At 40.4% G+C, this 24,141-nt stretch overlaps 1 protein-coding gene across 2 annotated transcripts in view; it reads left to right on the top strand.

The window, feature by feature from the left end:
- VIL1 (villin 1) overlaps positions 1-24,141 on the top strand; it is a 48,564-nt gene that overhangs the window by 7,974 nt on the left and 16,449 nt on the right. The window contains exons 1-11 of one of the 2 annotated variants that reach the window (XM_074191370.1): positions 5,851-5,908; positions 7,117-7,251; positions 14,973-15,058; positions 15,510-15,584; positions 16,381-16,577; positions 17,485-17,593; positions 18,119-18,229; positions 20,683-20,885; positions 22,235-22,313; positions 22,704-22,802; positions 23,850-24,003. In XM_074191370.1, coding sequence (XP_074047471.1) covers positions 14,984-15,058; positions 15,510-15,584; positions 16,381-16,577; positions 17,485-17,593; positions 18,119-18,229; positions 20,683-20,885; positions 22,235-22,313; positions 22,704-22,802; positions 23,850-24,003 — 1,102 coding nt within the window. In that variant the 5' untranslated portion in view covers positions 5,851-5,908; positions 7,117-7,251; positions 14,973-14,983. Of the gene's footprint in view, positions 1-5,850; positions 5,909-7,116; positions 7,252-14,972; positions 15,059-15,509; positions 15,585-16,380; positions 16,578-17,484; positions 17,594-18,118; positions 18,230-20,682; positions 20,886-22,234; positions 22,314-22,703; positions 22,803-23,849; positions 24,004-24,141 lie in introns of those variants that run through there. The other variant, XM_074191372.1, reaches the window with a different exon arrangement.

The raw sequence follows: 24,141 nt of genomic DNA, 5'->3' as shown, positions 1-24,141 counted from the left end.
TATGGATAATTTTGCAACCTGTGTCATCTCATTCTACATTGTTTTCTAAATTGATTGGACTATTTCACAGTTCTACACCAGTAAATTAGTTCTGTATTCATATTTTCCTATCATCAAATCCTTGCCAAAATTGAATTTGTTCATCTTTTATCGTCTTTGATAATTTGATGAGTATGTGAGGTTGTATTTTTCCATTAGTTATTTTAGCACTTTTCAGATGCTTATTGTTTGTATTTATTATGAGAACTGTGGTTTGACTACTTCCCTTTTGGGGAAATACTTCAGATTTATGACAATAAATGATTATAGTAATTCCTTATACATTTGAATACCTGACTTTTATCAAAAGTGTTTTAGGAAAAAGATTTGTTCCTAATCCATAATTTTTTTTATTTTGACTTATTTTATTTGTGCAAAAGTATTTTAATCTTTATATAATCAAAGTAGTCAATTTGACTTTGTCTTTTATAATGAAGCACAAGTACAAGCTGTGTGTGCACTTGGTGGCTATCCCAGGTGTAACTTGAGGTGCTGCAGGTGGAATGGCAGTACTCTGGGTGAGCTTCCTTCTAAAGCCTTCAGAAAACCTAAGTTTCACTTTACTGTTAACCATCCTGTGAGTGTAGTTTATAGTTTTCCCACTAGGTGGAGGGCTACTCCAAATACTAGTCCATCAATTGCTCTTTAATAAATGAATAAGGAATTCTCTTTCTACACTTACTTCTTTACCTTTCTCCAGGCTACTGGTTTCAAAGAAGTGAGCAAAAGAGAAAACTTTTTTCCCAGTTCCACATTTATGTTAGGGGGAATGAAAAGAAAACTAACATTTTGAGCTAGTTATGATAAAGAATCTATGACTCTAATCCCAACTCCACCTCTGGAAAAAAATTTCCTTCTCTCTGTGGACCAGCCATCGCATATGTAAGATTCAGGCAAATAGTCCTGGGTAATCACTTTGCATCTGGAAAATTCAAAGAAAAGTTTCCAGCAGGCCCGAATGGATTCTCAGCGTATTCATATCCAAGAAATTTTTTCCTGCATTTGCAATTTGTGGAAAGAAAACGAGAAGGAATCTGAGCTGGGGTCCAAGGCTCAGGTCTTGATCCTGGACAGGAAAACAGAGAAGCCAGTGAGGGAAATGCAGTCAGTCCTTAACTGTGGTTGCGGCTTCTGTTACTGTGATTATACTTTTTATTGGGGAGATTTTTTAAAAAAGTCATCAATCCATTTATTTGACTTCTGGTTTGTTGAAGTGGTAAATCAAAAATCATGCTTGCTACAGTTATTTCTGTCCCAATGACTAGTAATAAATACTCCAACCCTACATTCATCAGTAGGGCACTCTGGATGGTCATTCTCATCATCCTTGGAGTATTTGAGGACAACCGACAACCTTTGTCTTGTGCTTATTCATCTCCTAAGTGCTATAATACTTGTTCTTCTTGGCACTGACCCCAAAGACTCAGCACAAGATAAAGGTTAGACTCTTTCTGAATGTTGTAGATGAAGTCTATCCAGATTCTAGTTGCTTGCCAGCAAAATCATTCTTTGTTGATGAGGAAGACTCCCTTCCTAGTTCCTGAGTCATTCATTGTATGTGCTTCATAAATGTTTATTAGCTGACAGACTGACAAGATCACATAGCTTGACTTTTATATATGTATATATATATATATATATATATATATATATATATACAGTAATAATTGAAGGTTCAGCTTCAAGGTTAATAGTCTCCCTGTCAAAGTCTTAAGAATAAAAATAGCTAGCATGAATATAGTGCTTTAGGGCTGACGTGATGAATATTATCGTACTTTATACTCACAACAATCCCGGGAGGTAGATAGGATTATTATCCCACTTTTACAGATGAGGAAACAGAGTCAGACAGTGGCTAAGTGACTTGCCCAAGGTCACACAGCTAGTAAGTGAGGGAGACTAGATGTTTACTTAAAGTTTCCAGACTCCAAACCCAGATCTCTAAACCCTGAGCCACCTCACCATATCATGGCATCAGTCCCATCTGTGGAGGGAGGAATGTGAGAGTGTGCAGTCAGACCATGGGAGTGGAAGGCAGGAAAACTCCAACAAGAGTTCAAGGATTACAGGTGTGTCTTACTACACCTAGCTTGTATTTATATTATTCATTTATGATTTTTAATTGTTATATTGAATATATTTTGTATCTGCCTCTTTATGCACATTCTGTTTCATAGAAGGCAAGCTCCTTGAGGACAGGATAGCCTTTTTTTTTAGTCTTTATATCTTTAACCTATGTATACCAGCACCTAGAGTTTAATAGCACTTGTTGATTAACTGATTGATTCATTGGTGAAGCAAGGATTCAAATCAAGGCTTTCTGATTCCCAATCCTTTACTCTTTCTTTTTTTTTTAAAAGTTTTTGCAAGGTAATGGGGGTTAAGTGGCTTGCCCAAGGCCACACAGCTAGGTAATTAATAAGTGTTTGAGGCCGGATTTGAACTCAGGTACTCTATCCACTGCGCCACCGAGCCACCCCCTAGCCGCCCCCTCTCCTTTACTCTTTCCACTCTGTCATAGATCCCCCTAAGGAAACTAGTGCTGCTTGGAAGGTTGGAGCAGATGACCTCTAAGGGTTCCCTGCCTGATTATGTATACCCTCAAGGGACAAAAGAAAATTGCCAAGAAGTATAAGCATATTTGGAAAATAATGACAATATCCTATTGATATATTCCAGAAATTCCAGATTTCCAATCAACAAAATTATCCTTAGAAGAGAAAAATTAAATGATCTATTTTATTTCTTTTTGTATATGTGTGATGAGCCCAAGAATTTATTTCCTTTCATATTGAAATGAGGGAATGAGAACATTTATTAAAACTCCAAAGGGGGGCAGCTAGGTGGCGCAGTGGATAGAGCACTGGCCTTGGAGTCAGGGGTACCTGGGTTCAAATCCAACCTCAGACACCTAATAATTACCTAGCTGTGTGGCCTTGGGCAAGCCACTTAACCCCATTGCCTTGAAAAATCTTAAAAAAAAAACAAAACTCCAAAGGACATGACTAGAAAGGGTTGGGAACTCCTTACTCTAATTTCTCTTAGAACATTCTTGTCTCACTTAAAAAAATTTTTTTATACAGAAGGGGAAAGAACAGAAGTCAATCAATAAACATTTGTTAAAAACTACCCTTTTTTAAGCTCTGTTTGAGGTTCTGGGGATACAAAGATACAGTATGCTTTCCAGGAGCTCATAATCTAAGGGGAGCAGCAATATACAAAAATCTACATACAGGATAAATAGGAATAAATCAAGAAAAGAGGAGGCCATTAAGCAGGACAACTTTGGAAGATACAAAGAGACCTTTTCATGTACTTAAAAGAGAAAGGCAGAAAGTTTGAGTTACATTCCTCCTTTTGTTTCTTTTCAGAGAGAACAGAAATATACAAATTTGTGTATACTTAAGTTTATGTAGATATGTATGCAAATTAAAATCTATTCGGCATTTCTTCATTTCAGAATAAAGAGTAAGTTAATATAAAATATTAAAATACAACTCTAATGCCTCCCAGATGGGAGCCCTAATTTTTTTGTGCTATGATTTCCTTTGGCAATTTGGTATAACTATGGGACCCTTTTTGGAATAATGTGTTTAAAGAAAAAAAAATTTTAAACTCTGCTTCCCTTCTTCAAAAAGAAACCGAGACATTCTACCTGACCTGGACCAGAGCTGAGCTCCACTAAGTAGAAATTCCATTTGATCAAATTTGGAGAGACTCTGAGGATCTTGGGGACCCCAGAAAAACAAGGAAAAAGCCTCTCCATGTCTTCAAGATATGCTTCTGACTCACCCACATCCCCAGAACTTGAGATTCTAGAATCTAAGCTTGCTACTTTGTAGTACTAACCATTCTACTTAGACTTTAAGCCTAAAATGTCCTACCTATCCTCACCTCATGGTAGAAAGGAAAATCAAGTCAAAATTGAGGAGGAGAAATAAGGGAGAAGTGAAGCAGGAGCATCACAGACAGCAGCTACAGCAATTGGGGGTCCTAGAGTAAAGTTGGGTAAGCCAACTTTGACCCCTGAAGACCCCCAGAACCTGTGCAGCTCCATCCAGTTTGGGCACAACCAGCATGCCCCAGAAACCCTTCTCTGAATAGGACCCAGGGTAGTCATCCTACTGTAGTTCCCCTTTTCTATGCAAACGATACCCTCTTAGTATTTCCCTGTTCTACACCTGGAGTCCAAACCATTACCTCTAAGAACACAGAAAGTCAGATCTTTTTGCCTGTATACACATTCCCTCCCCATTATGGACTTTCAGCATCCTTCTCCCCACCCTTCCATATCCCACCTTAAAGGCAGGTTAAGAATCCCAGATTTGGGATTGGAGCCCAGTTTGATCCTGTCTGGGTCATGAGACTCGGACCCTTGACACTACTATCAGGTAAGGGTAGTTGGAACTCCCTTCCACGGGGAACTGGGGATTATGGGACATGGGCTACAGAGACCCCCAGACTCATGGAAAGGATCCCAGCAGCCATCTAGAGCCCCAGATGCAATGTTTCAAGACCTATAAATGGGAACCCATTACTACCCGAGACAGCTCATTCTACCTTTCTGACCCTCTGAAATTATCTCCTGATAATTTTCTGGGGCCCAGATGGTCATTAATCTATCTCTTTTTATGTGCTTGAAGACTTCCCTTCAGACTTCCCATTAGTCTCTTACAGACTCCAGATACTGGAAGACACAGAAAGAACTCCAGAGAGAGTGAGAGGGAAGAGAGCCATCGATCCAGTTCTTTTCTAATCTCTCCTGGATGGGAGAGAGATTCAGGGGTGACTCAGGGAGGGCAGGAAGAGGGGCCAGGGATCAGGGGCTAAGGCTCAGGCTGATGTTGTGGAGTGGATGGGGCGGAACTGACCAGAGGACAAGGCCTCTGGTTTATGACTATTCATAGATAATCCAGAACCAACGCCCTGTGGTAGGAGCAAAGGGTGGGTCAGAGAGGAACTTCATGGCTCTGGAATAGTAAAGGAGCCTCTTAGGTGACTCCTAGAGAACAGGTGGCCAGCTGAAGGTCCAGACTGATGCAGCAATTGATTTGGGGGACACACAGTAAAATCTATCAAACACCCTAGGGGTCCTCCTTTTTGGGGGGATTGTTCTGTAACCTTCTATCTCTCTATACTCCCACTGTGATCGGTCTCACCTGCACCCTCAAATTCTAGAAGCACAGAACCCAGGGGTCCTGCCTTGCAGCATTAGCCATTCCATCTAGATTTTAATACTGAACCTTAGTCTTTATGGTTAGAGCAGTGGGGACCCAACTTGGGTCTGGCTCTAATAACTCATGTTGATGTAGTGGTTTAAAATTTGCAGAATACTTTCTTCACAATTCCCCTGTAAGGTAGATAATAAAAATATTAGTGCATCCTTTTAAAGGTTTTCAGAGACCAGGGTAACACAATTTGTGTAGACTCACAATTCAAACAATTCTAACTCCAAATCTTCTCATTTTCTAATTAGTGAAAGTTGTCCCTCTTCCCTGCAGGGGACCCCCAGGTCCCATATCCCTTCAACTCCACCCCTCCACTCTGTCCATTGTTCTTAGACTTCTCTGGGATTGGGAGATACCCCCAGCACCTCTGGAATATACCAATCAAAGGACACATCTGGTTGTAGCTATCAAACTATAACTAACCTCTTGACTCTCGGGGGACCTGGTAGGCACCTGCCTCCTCACACAACACCCCCCATCACCCCATCCTCTCCCTCTCTAGGGCCCTCACTTTCCTTATATGGAGTTGACAATTGCTAAGAGAAGGAGGGGGTGGAGTAGGGACAAAGGTCCTTTTCCTCATAGCCAGTCCAACATAGCTCCCTGAGCTCTCCCAGGTGACAGCTTCTTCCCCAGGACAGGTAAGGAGGTCTGGTGGGAATGTTTGTTGAAAAGCAGGGAGGCGGGGGGAAATGCTCCCCTTTTCTCACAGAGAGACTTGGTGTCTCCAGAGTTTTAGAGATGGGGAATAAAAAAATCGAATTCTCTAAACAGACAGAAGAAAACTCGGATTTTTGCTGCTCTAGTTCTGATACTGTAACCCCCCACCACAATCTCCAGTTCTAACTCTTCTTCCATCTCTCTATCATTGTTTCTTTTTCCTCTTCTCCATCTTTATAGCCTATTGGTCCCCAATTTCAAATTCTTCTTCTTCTCTTCCCTTTTCCCCCTGACCCTTCCCCTATCCCAGATCTTACTGGATTTTTTTTTTCCTGGGAGTCCAGATGTTTTAAACAGAAGGTATCAGGGATATGGTGAGCAGAAAATTAGAGCCAAGGCTTGGGGACCTCCCTAAGAATTGTCCCTGCCTGCTACCTGCAGAATAGATCCTTGTCACTGCCCCTCATGTTGCCTCTCCTTTCTGAGTCCCTCGATTGCCCCCATTGCCACACTTCCCATCTTTGTCTTCTTTCTCCTTTCCCCAGGTTAAGGCTCTCTCTCTCTCTCTCTCTCTCTCTCTCTCTCTCTCTCTCTCTCTCTCTCTCTCTCTCTCTCTCTCTCTCTCTCTCACCTGTATTGGGAGAAGGGGTGAGTCTTTGAGCTGGGAGATCAGCATGGAAGTGTCTTTTCTTATGAGAATCTTCTCTATTCTGTTAAAAGATATTCCCAATGTGCAAAGATCTTATGTTTAGTAACTATACAACTTAGGGGTCTAGTTTCCTCCCACTGTGTTTGGATGACTATGATCCTTCCTGATTTAAAGAAAGAAGTATTTCTGTTTTGGGGGGAGCACTATCTTTCCCTCTTCCCCAGTCTGGGTCCTATGTGTTGGAGGTAACAGTGCAGTGAAAGATTTGAGTTGAGTCCCAACTGTGTGACCTTAGGTGAGTTTGATAATCTCTTGGGGCCTCAGTTTCTTCATCTGTAATACGAAGGGATAAAACTCCAAGGTCCCTTCCAGCTCTCACTTTCTGAGCCACTCAGGTATATCTCACCTCTAAATCCATGATTCTGTGTGGAAAACTGAACATCCAACCTTCTGAACAGTTCTCTCCTCCTCCCCACAAATAAACATTGATCCACAATTATTCATGTTTTCAAAAAGTATATGTTCCCTTCTCATTGACAGCCTCAGGGTGTTCAGAACCCAGGAGACCTGGATCCTAGCCTACTCTGTTCCAGAGCATCAGTGCCCCAGAGGGAAGGATTGGATAGAGTTTGGGGTACAAACTCTAAAACTTCCCAGCTGTGCAGAGAAGCTAAGGTAAGGAGTCTGACTACGGGGGAGCAAAGTCCTTGGCCTGGATATGCAGCCAGAACAGCTGAGAGACAGGTCATTTGTAGTATTTGGAGGGTGGGGCAGCTACTCCAACAAAGCTAATACATTCAAAATATCCTGATAAATTTGGTGACTGAAGGAAATCAGGTGTGAGTTCCAAGGAACCAAACAAGGAATGTTTTCTTCTCTCCTCCTTGCTACTCTCATATCTCTCCAATTAGATAAAATTCTTTCGCTGGGGCGGGGGGGGGGGGGGGGGGGGGGGGGTGATACTCACAGAGCTCTCTAGGGTGGCCTTGTTGAGAATGCCAACATTCCTAATGATGGCATAACAAGGAGAGAAAGGCACTGTAGCTAGAGTTAGGACACCTGAGTACATGTCCTACCTGTACCGGTAATTAGTGGTGTGACCTTGGGGAAGTGACTCCTCACCCCCCACACACACCCCCTCGACTCCAAACCACAGTTGCTTCATCCATAAATCAAGCTGGTGAACAACTTGATCTATTGGCAAGAATAGCTCCTGTCACCTACTACTTCTGTGACCTTGGGTAAGTCATTTTACCCATACAAGTCTGAGTTTTCTCCTTAATAAGATTAGAATGTTAGACTATCTGGTCTTTGAGCTCTAAATCTGAGATCTTACAAAAAGATGATTCCTAAGGACCCTCACAGTTTTAACGCTCTATGAATCTGTGGGGAGTTCAAAGAAAAAAATCAGGCTTGGGGCTGGAGGAGCTGTGATGGGGAAACTGGCCAGACTCAGAGTACTCATCTCCCAAAGCATCATCTCTTTTCTACATCCTTTTTCCAGGGAGATTGTCCCCTTCGTTCTTTCTTACTTTCTTTGAAATTTAAATATTTTATTTATTTATTTTTCCAACTACACACTGTCCCCTTCTTAAGATGGGAGTTCCTGAAATCTCCCAGAATGCAGATGCCACTACCCTTCACCATCATTCTTTCTTGGAACCTCTGATTCACTCACAAATTCTTCCTAGTATTGAACTTCTGATTCATCCTCCAGCCTCTATAAAATTGTTCTAGTTCCAACTATCCCCCCCCCCTTGTTCTCTCAGGAACTAGAAAGCAACACCTTCTTAATTTTTATTTATTTGTTTATGTATTTTTTTTAACTATGACTAGGACCGGATGGTATATAGTAAATGAAGCACAGGAGCTGAAGTTAGGAGGATCTGAGTTTGAATACAACCTCAGATTAGCGGTGATTTTGTACAAATGAGAATTATTAGTTGTGACTGGGTAAATTAGTTTCTGTCTTTCTCAATTCCTTTATCTTTAAAAGTAGAGATTGTTGTGAAGATAAAATGAGATAATATTTGTAAAGCAAAAAACCCTTAAAAGTTCACATTAATGCTTATTATTATTATTAATATTACTACTATTACTACTACTGCTGCTGCTGCTGCTGCCACTACTAGAGGGAGGCAAAACAAGGAACATTTTCTTCCTCTATATTTTTGTGAACCCAAAATGCTTGGAGTAGTTCTGTATTCTCTGTCTCTGGTATGATGTATTGGACATAGCCCAGAGAGAGAGGCAAAACTCTAAGGGGTCTAGAGGCTTTGAAAGAACAGGTATGAAAAAGCTAAAACTTTTGAGTCAGAAGATATGTGATGCTGTCTGAAAACTCTTATGAAGGACAACCCAAGACTTACTGAGGCAGGTCATCCCACTGACTGGATGGCTCCAGTCATTTGTCAGTTCATCAATCGATGGATTAATTGAGGGATATCTGGCCTTGCACCAAAATCTGACTGCCATCCATTGCTCTTAATTCACTCTTGGGGGACGATTTTTAATTCTTGAAATGGTTCCCATGTAGTCTCTGCTATACCTTCTCCAGTCTAAATTGTTTCAGTTGCTTCAACTGATCCTTCTATGATGTGATCTCAGGTACTTTTTAATCTGATGAATTATGAAATGAAGTGAGAGGAAGCTAACTCTCTGAACTCTGGTCACTCTCTGGCTTATCAACGCCCTTCCTATACTATGGAGCCTGAAACCCGACACAATATTGCAGATGTGATCTGAACAGGCTGAGTCCACTGAAACTGCTGTCTCCCTCCCTCCCTGTGGACACTGCCTCTCTCAAACAGCCTAAGATCACATGAGCTCCTCCTCTTCCCCTTGGTCTTTCCTTCAGTCCTTTGAATATTGTACCTCCCATATCATTTACAGAGGACTTTCACATGCATAATCTTATCTAACTCTCACAAGACTCCTATGATAGAGTTGTTGTGTTATTTATTCCTGTATGAAAGGATGAAGAACATGAGGTAGTTCAGTAAAATGACGCAAACAATCAATAGAATATGACAATAAATGCAACGTTCTACTCCCATAGGCACCCACTTATAAGTAGAAAGAATGGAAGGTCATTTTCTCCTTTCTTCTTCTGGGTCCACCTTGACCTCTATGATTACATAGTCTTCAGTTTTGCTTTGTGGCTAATTCTATAATTCTATAATGCTCTGGTCACTCTGTGTATATTGTTTTCTCAGTTTTACTTAATCCCTGACTTCCCTCAAAACTCTGCTCAAACATCTTCTACAGGAGCACTTTCTCAGTCTTCTATTGGTAAAGCCATCCCCTCTCAGATTATCTTCCATTTGTGCTGCATGGATCTCATATTGTATATATAATATATATAGGTATATACATATATGTAATATATGCATCTATATAAATGAGTCAATACATATATGCATTATATTCATATATATACATATTGATATACACATGCTTATGTTCATGTATGTATAATCACATATGTGTATATATGTTGCTTCTTCATTACAATGTAATTTCCTTGAAAACAGGACTCTAAGCTTTTCTTTGAATCTCTGGCATTGAAAACATTCATAGTCTATATTTAATAAGCGTTTGATGATCAATTCTTTAATCGATGGAATGATTGATCAGCATCGGTTCATACTTCCTGTGCTTCTCCGTCTTCTTCATAGTCATCATTTCTTTTAGCACAAGAATATTCTGTCACAGTCATTGGCCACCTCTTGTTTAGAGCTATTCCCCCAATAATGGATGGCTACCTCATTGTGAGTTCTTTGGTACTATGAAAAGTCCTGCTATCCATATTTTAGCATATGAAGGATCTCTTTTTTTCTATCCTTTACCTCTTTGGGGTACACAAAGCTTAGCTCTTGAGTGATGTAGAATTGCACAGGCTTTCCAGAGGGAAAGGTTCTTAGAGATCATTTAGTCCAAGCATATGTTAAACTCAAGTGGAACTGCTAAGATTTGATTGTTGAGTTTTCAATGTCAGGAGAACATTGTACACAGAACCAGCAACATCATATGATGCTCAACTGTGAATGACAACTATTCTCAGCCAAGACAATCCAAAGGACTCAAGATTGCAGATTGAAGTTTTATTCACGTGTGTGTGTGTGTGTATTTATGGCCTGTATCTTTTTTCACATGATATGGAACTATGTTTTGCATGGTTTCACATGTATAAACATTGTCAAGCTAAATTTTCAGTGTGAGAATATAAACCTTGGAAATCAACAAGCCCTACAAACCAGGGCTTAATTTATTGTTTTGTTGATTATCTAAACTTAAGAAAGTGTTAATAATGCTGATTAAATATAAAAGTGTATCCAGTTTGTACATTTTGTATATATTTTCTCTCTCTCTCTCTCTCTCTCTCTCTCTCTCTCTCCACCCTGCCCCCCACCACCACCACTTTGGGCTGTTAAACATTTACTAGCACATCCTTAATCTACTCTAGGCCAACCCCTTTATTTTAAAAATGAGAAAACAGAAACTTTATTTAAGGGAAATGACTTGCCCAAGGTCACACAGCTGATTTATTGGGGGGTTTAGAATCTAATCTATGTCCTCTGACTCCAAATCTCACCTGTACCCCAGGAGCCATTATGATCATGTGGTTGAGTCAAGGGCAGAGTCTGCATTAGTTTTATGGCATATGAATGGAAGCAAAGGAACTTTGCTTCCCCTTGTTATCTCTGGGTGATTATGGCCTTAAATCTTAGTCTAAATTGAGATCATTTCTAAAGAGAGCTGAGGATGTTTTGGAATGAGATGATCAAAATCTTTGGCTGACATCCAAGGACAATCAAATCTCAAAATCTCATCCTTGAGTCACCGTCATAAATGAGATTTGGTTCATATGGAACAGGATAACTGACCTAGGACAACTCTTCTCAAGTTCTTATATCATCTTCAACCTACTTGGAATTATCGTTCAAAAACTAGAATCAGTGAAACCAATTGATCATCAACCATATTTATATCATGTCTACATGAATAAGGCACAGTGCTAGGTGTTGGAGATCTGTAAGACCAAAAATGAAACCTCTGTCCTCAGGGAGCTTGCATTCTACTTGGGGAGGCAAATACATATAGAAAGCTATATAGACTAAATTTAAAAATAAATACAAGACATGGGAGGGGCCCTAAAAGTTAGGGGAGGGGGAGAATCAGGAAAGGCTTCACATGAAAGGTTGTAATTAAACTGAGTCTTTGAAGAAAGACAACATTCACAAAATAGGAATATACATAATGAATAAAAAGTAATTGGGGGGGCAGAATAGGGAAAGTTTTATAAAGAAGGAAGCATGTTGGGAATTAGGGATTTTGAGAGATATAGGTGATAAGGGAGAGCATTCCAGTCCTGGGAAACAAAGGCAGAGAAATAAGGGATGGAATACTGAATGTGAAGAAAAGAGAGAAAGCCAACTTGGCTGAACTGGGGAGTCCATGAAAGAAAAGAAAATATCATAGCCTTGAAAAGGTAGATTCAAGCCATATTCTGAAAGACTTTACATGCCAAATAGGAATTTGTATTTGATCCTGGAGATAATAGGGATGAACTGGGACTTATTGGACAGGAGAGTAGTATGGTCAGACCTATGTTTTCAATTACCCATTTGGCAGTTAAGTGGAGGATGGGATGAAGTGGGGAGATAGGGAGACTTATTAGGAGGCTCCAGTAATAATCAATAAGGGGGTGATGAGGACCTGACTTGTGATAAGAAGACTTAGGGAAGAGAGTTTGGTCAAGAACAGATAAGACAATAAATTTGAAGAGAAAAAGGTACCCTCTCTTTTTTTTAAAAAATGGCTTATTGATGACTTTTGTTTTTACCTTATAGTCATTTACATATACACCAGTGTCCCCAAAATGAGCCTTCCTTGTAACAAATAAAAACCCAAATCAAGCATCACAAATAAAAGGACCATATCTGCCAACATATCTGCATCATTTTTCATAAACAATCTTGACCACCTCTATCAAATGTATGTTTGAAGAAGGAGGAGGTACTTCCTCACCTCTTTTAGTGAGGTATTGGATCAATATTGATCCTTACAATTACTCATCATTTGAGTTGGCTACAGTTAACATTGTTCTTTTATTTGTATGAATGGATGTATAATTTTTCTAGTTGTGCTTACTTCATTCTGCATCATTTCTTACCCTTTGGGTTCCTTTTTTCTCTGTCTCATCAAGAAAAAATTCTGGAAAGCTGAAGCTTCTTGGATTGTAAGGGAATATAAGACTTAGTCAATCAGTCTAGGGAGGGGAGTTTTGGGAATGGGTAACATCTCAAAGAGAGTCTTAGATTCAAAAAACATTGATACTGGAAAGGTTAGAGATCATCTAGATTAACATTTTATTATTTATTCACTTTTATTAATCATTATATTTTAATTGAATTTTATTTAAGCATTTTTTTTCCTTTTTTACTCCTCTATTGAAAACAGAGAAAAATAAAACTCCCATAACAAATATGTATAATCACTCAAAACAAATTTATATGTTGACAATTTCCAAAAATGTCTGCCTTAGTCTACATCCCCAGACTATCACTTCTCTGTCAGGAGATGGGTAACTTATCTCATCTTCTCTTCCTCAGTTCTCTAAAGACATGGTTGGTCAACAAAATGATCAAAGTTTTTTAATCTTTTAAAATTATTCATTTTTGGAGTGTTGCTGTAGCTTAAATTGTTCTAGTTTTGCTCACTTTGCTTTTAATCACCACACACATATTTCTCTTTTTTTCTTCTTTTAATTTTTGCAAGGCAATGGGTTAAGTGACTTGCCCAAGGCCACACAGCTAGATAATTATTATGTGTCTAAGGTTGGATTTGAACTCAGGTCCTCCTGAATCCAGGGCCGGTGCTCTATCCACTGCGCTACCTAGCCTCCCCTTCACCCACATTTCTCCAGGTTCCCCATCTCTTTCATCATTTCTTATAGCACAAATAATACATCATTATATTCATATACCATAATTTGTTCAGTCATTTCTCAACTTATGAGCATTCCTTTATTTCCAATACTTTACCACTACAAAAAGAACTGCTCTAAATATTTTTTGTGAATATATATATATATATACATATATGTATATGACTTTTTTCCTCTCTGCATTACACTTATTTTTATAAAGACAGAAGAGTCTTTATGAAATTAGATCAGGGTTTCTTGCACTGGCAGTTGGGGTCCACCAGAGAAAATTGAGAAGGCTGTCAAAGGGAATCGAATGAATATATAGTGGTGGATAGCATTAGACTGTAGACTATAGGAATGACCTGGCATCCATGATCACTGGGTCAGACTTTAAAATTGGCACCACGAAAAGAAAGACCAGGAGCTGAGCTGAGGTATACAATTGTGAACAGAGCACTGGCTTTGCAGTTTCAAGTTCAAATTCAGTTTGCTTTAGTTCCTGTGTGACTCTGAGCAAGTCATTTCATCTCCTCTGGATCTCGTTTTCCTTTACTTTTAAAGGACAGGAATGGTTTTCCATGACTTCACCTGTATGATGGGTAGCCTATCACTTGTATTCTCAGCGTGGTGGTGGGGAGGAAAAGGGAGAAAATCTGAAACTCAGAATAAAAAATATTTTTTTTTAAAAAAAGGAAAGGGATGGACCTATTACCTCTACATTCCCCTCCACCTCTAATTTCTAAGCTCTTATGAGTAAACCAAGGTGCAAAGAGTTAATTAATTTCTTCAAAATTACACAGTGGCAGAATCAGTCCTTTCTCCTGTGCCAGGATACCTCCTCTCCCCTCTTTGCCTCTTCAAGTACAAAGCCAGAGACTCGCAATTTTTTTCTTTAATTTTTTATCGTTATTAACAAACATGAATGAGCAAAGTCATTCCTATATCCAAATAACAGGAAAAAAAGGATATCATATGAAACTAGAAATCTCTATTGTGTAGAGTTTGTTTTTCTAAGTACAAATTGAACAAAGTGGTTCCAAAACTTTGCAGCTCCTGAAATTCATTCTGCTCTCTTTTGTGAACTTTCTACATGTTTCGTTGACAATTTCCTTCCTTCCTTCCTTCCTTCCTTCCTTCCTTCCTTCCTTCCTTCCTTCCTTCCTTCCTTCCTTTCTTCATTTTGTCACTGTCACTGACTCCTCTATTATATCTCCCATCCTGTAAAGATTCTATCTTGGGACAAATAAGCATAATTAAACAAAACAGATGACCTCAGATCAGCTAGATCTGAAAATATATGTCTTCTTCTGCCCTGACAGTCAATAGCCTCTCAGTCAAAAGGTAACATCCTTGAATTATTAAGTTAAATGAGACCTCAAGGACCCTGAATGAGGCTGCCCTACTGAACACACTTTGGCTACTAACACCATCTCTCTATTTTTTTTTCTCTTTGGTCTTTCTCCAGGTTTAGCCATAATGACCAAACTCAATTCCCAAGTCAAAAGTTCTCTAAATATCACCACTCCTGGGATACAGATATGGAGAATAGAGGTAAGTGATCAGTCTGGGAAGGAGTGGGGTAAGGGGTCCCTTCCCTTCAACAATACTGGTCAGGGGTGGGAAGGAGCAACTTTTAGTTCTCCACTGACCCATTGTACCAACAATCGATTCCTCCAAGCTTCTCCATTCCACTCATTCCTGGTTTATTATATAAATGGTTCTTCCTTCCCTTTTCAGATTTCTCCTCTTCTTCATTATTTCATTCCTTTTTCTTCTCTGTTTATGCTTCCTCTTTGGTCTTTCCTTCTTTCTTCTTCTTTTCATTTTTCTCTTCTTTCTTCTGTTCCTTCCCTTCCTCTTCTCAAGTCCAAAAAGCATAGAATTCAGGACTAAGGAGTCTAGGGCACCTGGCATTGCTTTCACCATCCTCACAAACAAGCCAGTTAACTCTGAGCTTGGCTTAAAGGAGGGTAAGGAACCATCTCTTCCTTTCTTCCATCAGGCCATGCAGATGGTGCCCGTTCCCAAGAACTCCTTTGGAAGCTTCTTTGATGGAGACTGCTATGTTGTCCTGGCTGTGAGTACACAGGGAAAAAGGTCAGATCTAAAGAATGGGGAAAAGGAAGGGATCCACCTGAATAGTCCAGGTCCCTTTCTGGGAGCATTTAGTCAAGATCCTACTGAAACAATTGGCTTGAACCTGGAGTTCCAGGACCTCTAGGAGGAGAGAGAGGAAATCAATAAATATTTACTAGACATTAACTCTAAGTCAATAAATATTTACTAGACCTTAACTAAGTCAATAAATATTTACTAAACATTAACTAAGTCCAATAACTATGTAGTTATTATAGGGAATATAGGAAGAAACTAAAGACATGATTACTGCCCTCAAAGAGCTTACACTCTACTTAAATACTAAGATTTATAAAGGAGCAACTCAAGAACAACACAAGAAGACAGTAGGACACCTGGATTGGGCACTTAACTCTGACACTAAATAGGGGTTGGTCTGACTGGTCTCTAAGATACCTTACACCTCTAGTTGTATGATGCACCCAAATCCATAACCATATCTAGATTGCTGACTCCAACAGTTATGGGAGATGAGATGAGAAAAATGGAAACCCATGAATTTTTAAGGGAAGAGAACACACTAATCAGGATGGAAGGTGAGGATGGAAGATTAAAGGTGTCAATCATTGTTGAGTAGGCTACTGAGAGCCTCATACATGGGATACTGAGATGAGCATTAGACTGGAGACACTATGTGACCTTGGATATGTCATTTTCTGTCTCCATTTGGGTGGTATGACACAGTGAACTCTAAAGTCCCTTTTCTCCTTGACCTTCTATGATTTTCTTCTTTGCAGATCCATAAGACAGGGAACACTCTCTCTTATGACATTCATTACTGGTTGGGCCAGGCCTCATCCCAAGATGAGCAGGGGGCCGCTGCCATCTATACCACCCAGATGGATGACTTCCTTAAGGGCCGGGCCGTCCAGCATAGAGAGGTCCAGGGCCATGAAAGTGACACCTTCAGGGCCTACTTCAAGCAAGGACTTGTGTATGAATTTTCCTCTCTATTTCCCCAAGCACTACTCCTCTAAGTCCAGAGAAAGACCGTATATATCCTAGGAGGCTGTCTTCACCTTTGCCTCTTCTGATGCTAAAGACCCTAAACTTCCTGTTAGATCTTCTGGTCACTTCCAAAGCCCAGTGATTCTTACTTCCCCTCTCCCTCTCCTGCAAGTCCTGATACCTCAGGTCCCTATTCAATGACCACTTTCACATTCCCATCTCACTGGATCCTATGGATTTTTTGTCCAGCCCTTATCTTCTTCATCCCTTCTTCCTACTCTTCTCCTCCTTAGTGGAAGTGAAGACTGTGTGTTTGGGGGAATTTGAGGTGCTGGTGGTAATAATTCATTCTTTAAGCAGACACTATATGTTTATAAAATGTAAAATTTAGACAAGACTTGGCCTTTGCCTTCAAAGAGCTTGCAATTATGATCCGGGATTACTCTGGTTTGGATAGTCTGGAGAATTGAGACATACTGGAAGAGATAAGGGAGAAGAAATTTTTATTCTTTTTTCATTGACCTCACTATTCCCATTCTGTCTGTTCTCTTTCCTGTCCCTACCCCATTATTATGGTGAATCATTGTCACAATTGTGTGTTGTGTTGCAATAAGAAGACCACCAGGCTGAGTCAGGACCTGTATTATAGTCTTGGCTAGCTGTGTGAACATGGACTCTTAACCTTCCCACCTTGATTTACTCATTTGTAAAATGAGACTAGATGACCTCTAAGTTCTCTTCCAGTTGGGAATTTCTGATCCCATTATCCTCTATATTGCCCCCAACCAATATTCGTAGTTAAGATGGTCCCTTATATCAGTTTGAGTTTGCATATAGTTAGGGAATCCAATCAGCATGCAGTTTCCATTGATCTGGCTCTGACTTTTCTTCAGGATAAAGAAAGGAGGGGTAGCCTCTGGCATGAAGCAAGTGGAAACCAACTCATATGACATTCAACGTCTGCTACATGTCAAAGGCAAGAGGAACGTGGTGGCTGGAGAGGTAAGTAGAAGAGCCATGAGGTTTGGGTCATGGTCTCGTCTTGATAAGATCATGTAGACTTCTCTGATTTATCACTATTCATAGAAGGTTTCCTTAGAGATGCGTCCATGAAAGTCCTTGAGATGAGAAGGACTAAGGAAGCACAAGGGGCTAGGCAGAGAGACTTAACTCTGAGAAAAGAAAGAATTGGCATAAAGAGTCATAGTTCCTCAGAGATGACTAGGAGTCTTTCCCTTCTGTGTCCCCCAACAAGGCTTAAATATGACTAGGGGAAGGGCTGAGGGGTCATGATATAGAATCAATACCTGCTCTTCCCTAGGGCTTAATTTCCCCATTTTATATCAAGGAGAGATAATCCATAAAACAGGATATGAAAGATCTGTATTCCAGATGATGAGTGAGATTTCCCCTTAACTGGGGACTCTGCATAGGGTAATAAAGGGCCATGAGAAGACAGAAAAAATGCAGATGAAGATAAATTTGAGATTATATTTGAGATTATTTTCTTCCCCACCAACTTCATAGGTAGAGATGTCATGGAAGAGTTTCAACCGAGGGGATGTTTTCCTTCTGGACTTGGGCAAGCTCATCATACAATGGAATGGCCCTGAAAGCAATCGAATGGAGAGACTCAAGGTAAAGCCCCCAGGAGTCAGGGTGGTGTAGTAGGAAGAGCCCTGGATTTGAAGTCATTGGTTTCAAATCCTGCCTCCATAACATGCTAATATCTGTTATGATTTGAGCAAATCATTTACCTTCTTTGGACCTTATTGTTTGGGAAATGAAAAAGTTGAATTAGAAGATCGTTGAAGTCCCAGTTCTATAAAATATCCTATGAAAACTCTACCACCAGACACTTACACCCTTGTACCATTTTTGTCACTCAACATATTAGTCATTTCTTGGCAGACCTAAAGGACTCCCCACTTACCTTACCTTCTTCTCCAGCCCTGGGGCTCCAACCCCAATGCTGGGTCACTCTTGGCTTCCTTACTGCCTCTTCCCTCTGCCCCATTCTCTCATCTCCCAAGGAGGAATGAGGCATTTGTGTGTGGGGGGTTTAAAATTTTTTAACAAGCCTTTATCATGTCATTGTGCTAAAGCAAGGCAATCTTAAGGTAAAACACGTTCCTGTTCTCTTAGAGCTTGCAACTATGAGCAGGGATAACTCTTAGACAAATGGGAAAAACTTGGAGATGGTTTTCTTCACTTGTCTGCATAGCATCCTCACAGCTCTTTCCTGATCACATCCATTCCATTACTACCACCATCACCTTGAGGTGGCATATACCTGCTACCTGGCCAGGTATCTTAGATTTATTGACCTATCTTTGACTCCAGTTCCCAGATTTCCTGGCATCCTCCTCCCCAATGTTCTATCAAAACTTTGTATCCTATATATGTCTTATTGTACCGAGTTGTTTGCATGTTGTCTTCTCTGTGAGCTCTTTGAGGACAGGGAACATTTTTTGCCTTTCTTTGTATCCAAAGCATAGTAGGGTGTCTGATACATAATAGATGATCATGAATGCTTGCTGACTGATTGTCCTGAAAATTCACCCATCCTAACAGGTGCTGCTTCCTAGCAGGTCGTACAACTGATTTGGGGAGATAATAGCTTACTATTCTTATAAAGAATTATACCCTAACTCAACAGCTTCACCAAGTGGATTCCAAGACTTTCCCCTCCCCACAATCCATAATCCTCTTAATTTATGAAGCATTGCCTGGATTGCTAGTCATCTTTTTGGTCTCTGAATAAATTAGGCCCTACCTATGTAGGTCCTTCTTTGTAAAAAATTCTTTTATTGTTTTTTTAAACTTTACAATTCCCCCCCAATCTCACTTCCCTCCCCCCCACTCCCCACAGAAGGCAATCTGATAGTCTTTACATTGTTTCCATGTTATACATGGTTCAAAATTGAATGTGTTGAGAGAGAAATCATATCTTTAAGGAAAAAAATAAAATATAAGAGATAGAAAATACATTATAAGTGAACTTTTAAAAAAAATTAAAGGTAATAGTCTTTCTTTGTTTAAACTCCACAATTCTTTCTCTGAATACAGATGGTATTATCCATTGCAGATACTCTAAAATTGTCCCTGATTATTGCACTGATGATATGAGTAAGTCCATCAAGACTGATCATCACCCCCATGTTGCTGTTAGGATATACAGTGTTCTTCTGGTTCTGCTCAGCTCATTCAGCATCAGTTCATGCAAATCCTTCCAGGCTTCTTTGAAATCCCATCCCTCCTGGTTTCTAATAGAACAATAGTGTTCTATAACATACATATACACAATTTGTTCAGCCATTCCCCAGTTGATAGACATTCACTAAATTTCCAATTCTTTGCCTCCACAAACAGGGATTCTATGAATATTTTTGTACAAATGATGTTTTTACCTTTTCTCATAATCTCTTCAGGGTACAGACCCAGTAGTGGTATTGCTGGATCAAAGGGTATGCATATTTTTGTTGGCCTTTGGGCATAATTCCAAATTGCTCTCCAGTAAGGTTGGATGAGTTCACAGAGCCACCAACAATGCATTAGTGTTTTGTGGGTCCTTCTTTAGGGAGCTGGGGCAAGTCACTCACACTGTAGATATCGCCATTGCCAGTATCTATATCAGGAGCAATTAGGTTAAGGTTACAGTGAACATTAAGAGCATCCTAGAGAGGATGGTGAGAATAATACAGGGGAAAGACTGAATTTGGAGCCAAAGAACCTGAGTTGGAAATCTAGCTCTATTTGTGTGACATTGGTCATGTTATTTCTCTCTCTAGATCTGTTTTCTCATATGTACAAAGAATCATCTCTGAGGTCCATTTTAGCTATATATTTATAACCATGATCTTATGACAGGTTCTCAAGTAGTCCAAGGAGACCTGCTAGACCCACTTCCTAGTGAATTTGGGTCTCAGGTCATTATGAACAACACCTAGGAGACCTGAAATATTTTTTTGCCCTGAAATCCCCCCCCCCCCAATTGCCACCTGGAAAACTTCTATCATTTTCCTGAAGCAAAAGATTGGGAGCATCTCCAGGGGCTTTCCAGAATCCACTCCCTTGACATTTCTTTTCAGGGTATGAACCTGGCAAAGGAGATTCGAGACCAGGAACGGGGTGGCCGGGCCTATGTTGGAGTGGTAGAAGGTGAACGGGAGGCCGAGTCACCTGAACTAATGGAAGTGATGAAGTATGTGCTTGGCCAGAGAAAGGAACTGAAAGCAGCCATACCTGATACTGTGGTAGAACCAGCTCTCAAGGCTGCCCTGAAGCTCTACCAGTAAGTGCCATCTATGGGTGTAAGGCAAGGGGGAGAGGAAGGCCAAAGAGAGGCTTCATTGGTTGTGCTAAAGGAGAACTTAGGAGGACAAGGGATGCCCATCAAAGCCCTGGTCCACCCAGGGTTTTTTCTATCCTAAATTTTAATGACTAGTATTCATGAGTGCTAGGATGAGGCCTTTTTTGTGCTTCCTTACTTCCATCACTCTGTTTTGGGGTTACATTACCTTTTTTCTACCCATCTAATGGTACAATATATAGAGCTCTGGGTCTGGAGTTAGGAAGACCTGAGTTCAAATCTGTGTGACCCTGAGAAAGTCATTGGCCTCAGTTTCCTCAGCTGTAAAATGGGTTGTCAGACTAGATGTTCTCTAAGGACCTGTTTAGCTCAAGGTTCCATGATCCTTTTAATCCAGCTAGACATGCCAGTGTCAGATTTGATGCCCTAGTTTTTATCCTGTTCCATTCCATTAAGCATCTGGATTTGACCTCTCCACTTGCCAGCTACCAAGTCAACCTGAAGGAAGGAAAAAGAGAGAGAGGGCACAGCTACCAATTCAGTCCTGGGTTCCTCATTTAGTTGTGTGGTTTTTTTTTAAATAAGCGTTTTTGGGGAGAACTTTTGTTTATTTCCAATTTATCTATTCCTCTTGTCCTTTTAAGAAAGACTTAAAAAGATTAAAGAACAGGTCACAGTATTAATGAATACATTAAAAAAAAAGTCTGGCATTGTATGCAGTCTTCTAAACCCCCATCCATGGTTCTTTCTTTCTACCCTTATGTATTTCTTCTTTGAGGATGTTATCATTTCACTATATTGGTTCCATTTTTTAGGTGTTCTTTCCATTAACATCATTGTAGTCATTGTGCATATTGTTTTCCTGAATCTGCTGCTTTTGTATCAGTTTATGTGTCTTCTCATTCTCTGTATTCTTCATACTCATTGGTTCTTATAGCACAGTAACATTCTGACCAACAGGGTATTGATCTGAAGAATTTTTGAGTTTTGAATATTGTCCTGGCTTTCAGAGTGAAGAAAGGGGCTTCACAGAGGGGAGATGAGCAACTGTATAGACAAAGATTTCAGAGAGAGAAGCCATAGGAAGTTAGAATTCCTGTGCCCCCAAATGATTCCCTATCCAATTTCTCTTTCTTTCTTTTTTTAAAAAAATTTTTGCAAGGCATTGGTGTTAAGTGACTTGCCAAAGGTCACAGCAAGGTAATTATTAATTGTCTGAGGCTGGATTTGAACTCAGGTCCTCCTGACTCCAGGGCCGGTGCTCTATCCACTGTGCCACCTAGTTGCCCTTCTATGCCAATTTCTTAATCAACTCCTTCTTCCTCCTGCAGTGTGTCTGACTCAGAGGGCAAACTGGTAGTAAAAGAAGTGGCCACTCATCCTCTTACTCAGGACCTACTGAAACATGAGGTAAGAAGGACCCTGAGAAGTGGAGAGTAGAGAGGACCCTTTGGTTCTACCAGCACCCAGGTCTTCTCCATTCCATTAAATTCCATGTGTCTCCTCTCTTCTCCTACTCTTCTCCCTTCCCCTTCCAGGGACAGACCCCAATGTTTAACCTTATCTCATAGGGAAGGAAGGCCCCCACACTCATATTTCCTATTCTCTTGGACTGAGACTTGGGGAAATACCCTGGAGGGAAGAAGAACAACTCCAGAGGCTCAGCTCCTTGAGTATCTTGCTTGCATGGCAGCCCTGAGTTGCTTTGCCCACTAGAAAAGGAACCATGAATATTTCACTCTGGACTCTTTTCTCTTTTCCCCTTTCTCTCTTTCTGCTCTCTCTTCTTTCCTCTCCCAGGACTGCTATATCCTAGATCAGGGAGGTCTGAAGATCTTTGTTTGGAAGGGGAAAGCAGCAAATTCTGAGGAGAGAAAGGAGGCCATGACCCACGCACTGGTAAGAAATTGAGGGAGGATATTCTGGAACTAAAGTGAAATGGAATTAGGAAAAAAGAAAGAGCAGAGGGAGAGGGAGATAGGAGACAGGCAGACAAAGAAGCAGAGAATCAGAGAGGGGGGAGGAAGAGACACAGGGAAAGAGAAAAATATAGACAATTGAATATCATGGGAAGGCAAGGCTCCATTATATCTTATAGATTTCCAGAAAATATTCTAGAACACTCAAAGGATGTTCTGGGTTCCAAGGTTTCCAAAGATCAGTCATTTCTGGGACCACCTTGGGATTTAGAGGTCCCTCATAGACTCTCAATGTTGAAAGAAACTTTAGAAATCATTTATTCCAAGCCATATTGTCTAGGGATCTTTATAATTTTCCTTAAAGAGGTTATGCAATCTCTTGAAAGCTCCAGGAATGAAAGAAGCCATGAGACAGCCTGGCTCTACCCTACCTTTCCAGACTTACCCCTCCTATTCACACACTCCAAAGATCATCCAAAATGATCTTGCTTTTGCTCACATATTCAATCAACCATCTCCATCATTTACTCCAAGTCTGGAAAGCATGAATCCCTAGCTTTCTTCAAAGCTCAGTTCAAGTGCTATTTCCTAGAAGAGACTTTTTTTATCTCACTCTCCCCCAACTACTTGGGTTCCCCTGCCAAATTATCTGTCTATTTTTGGAGTTTTTTTCCCTTCCCTTCCCTCCCCTCCCCTCCTCTCCCCTCCCCTTCCCTTCCCTTCCCGCTATATGCATTACTTCCTTTTGTATCTCTAGCATCTAGCATGAACACTACCTTATTCAACATCGGGTTGATAGATTAATCAAAACAAAGACCATGAGGACCACAGAGGAGGGAGGGAGAGAGAAAGAAGTTGGTCTGTGATTTCAACTGCACTCAGGGAGGGAAGAAAAGGTTGAGGGTTAGGGTAAGATTTAAGTTTGGGTTTAGGACTTAGGCTTGCTTTGGGGCCAAGATCTAGTCTTGGGGAGCAATGCCTCCTCCTTTGACATATTATCTTTCTCCGTAACCATATCTTTTTGTAGAACTACATCAAGGCCAAAAAGTACCCAGCTAGCACCCAGGTGGAGGTACAGAATGATGGTGCAGAGTCAGCTGTCTTTCAACAGCTTTTCCAGAAGTGGACAATACCCAATCGAACTTCTGGACTTGGCAAAACTCACAACGTGGGGTCTGTGGGTAAGGAGGCAGTTGTAACCTGGGAAAGGTGCTCTGATTAGCAGAGATGGATTATGAGAGCTACCCTGGACCCTGTCTGCCCGACCTTCTTTCTCACACTCCTCTGTCCTAGAATTATATACTCACAGAATCTTAAAG

The sequence above is a fragment of the Macrotis lagotis genome, chromosome 6, assembly GCF_037893015.1.
Source record: "Macrotis lagotis isolate mMagLag1 chromosome 6, bilby.v1.9.chrom.fasta, whole genome shotgun sequence".
Lineage (NCBI taxonomy): Eukaryota > Metazoa > Chordata > Mammalia > Peramelemorphia > Peramelidae > Macrotis > Macrotis lagotis.
Note: the sequence above shows the minus strand (reverse complement) of the source record. Positions and strands in the feature narration are given on the sequence as shown.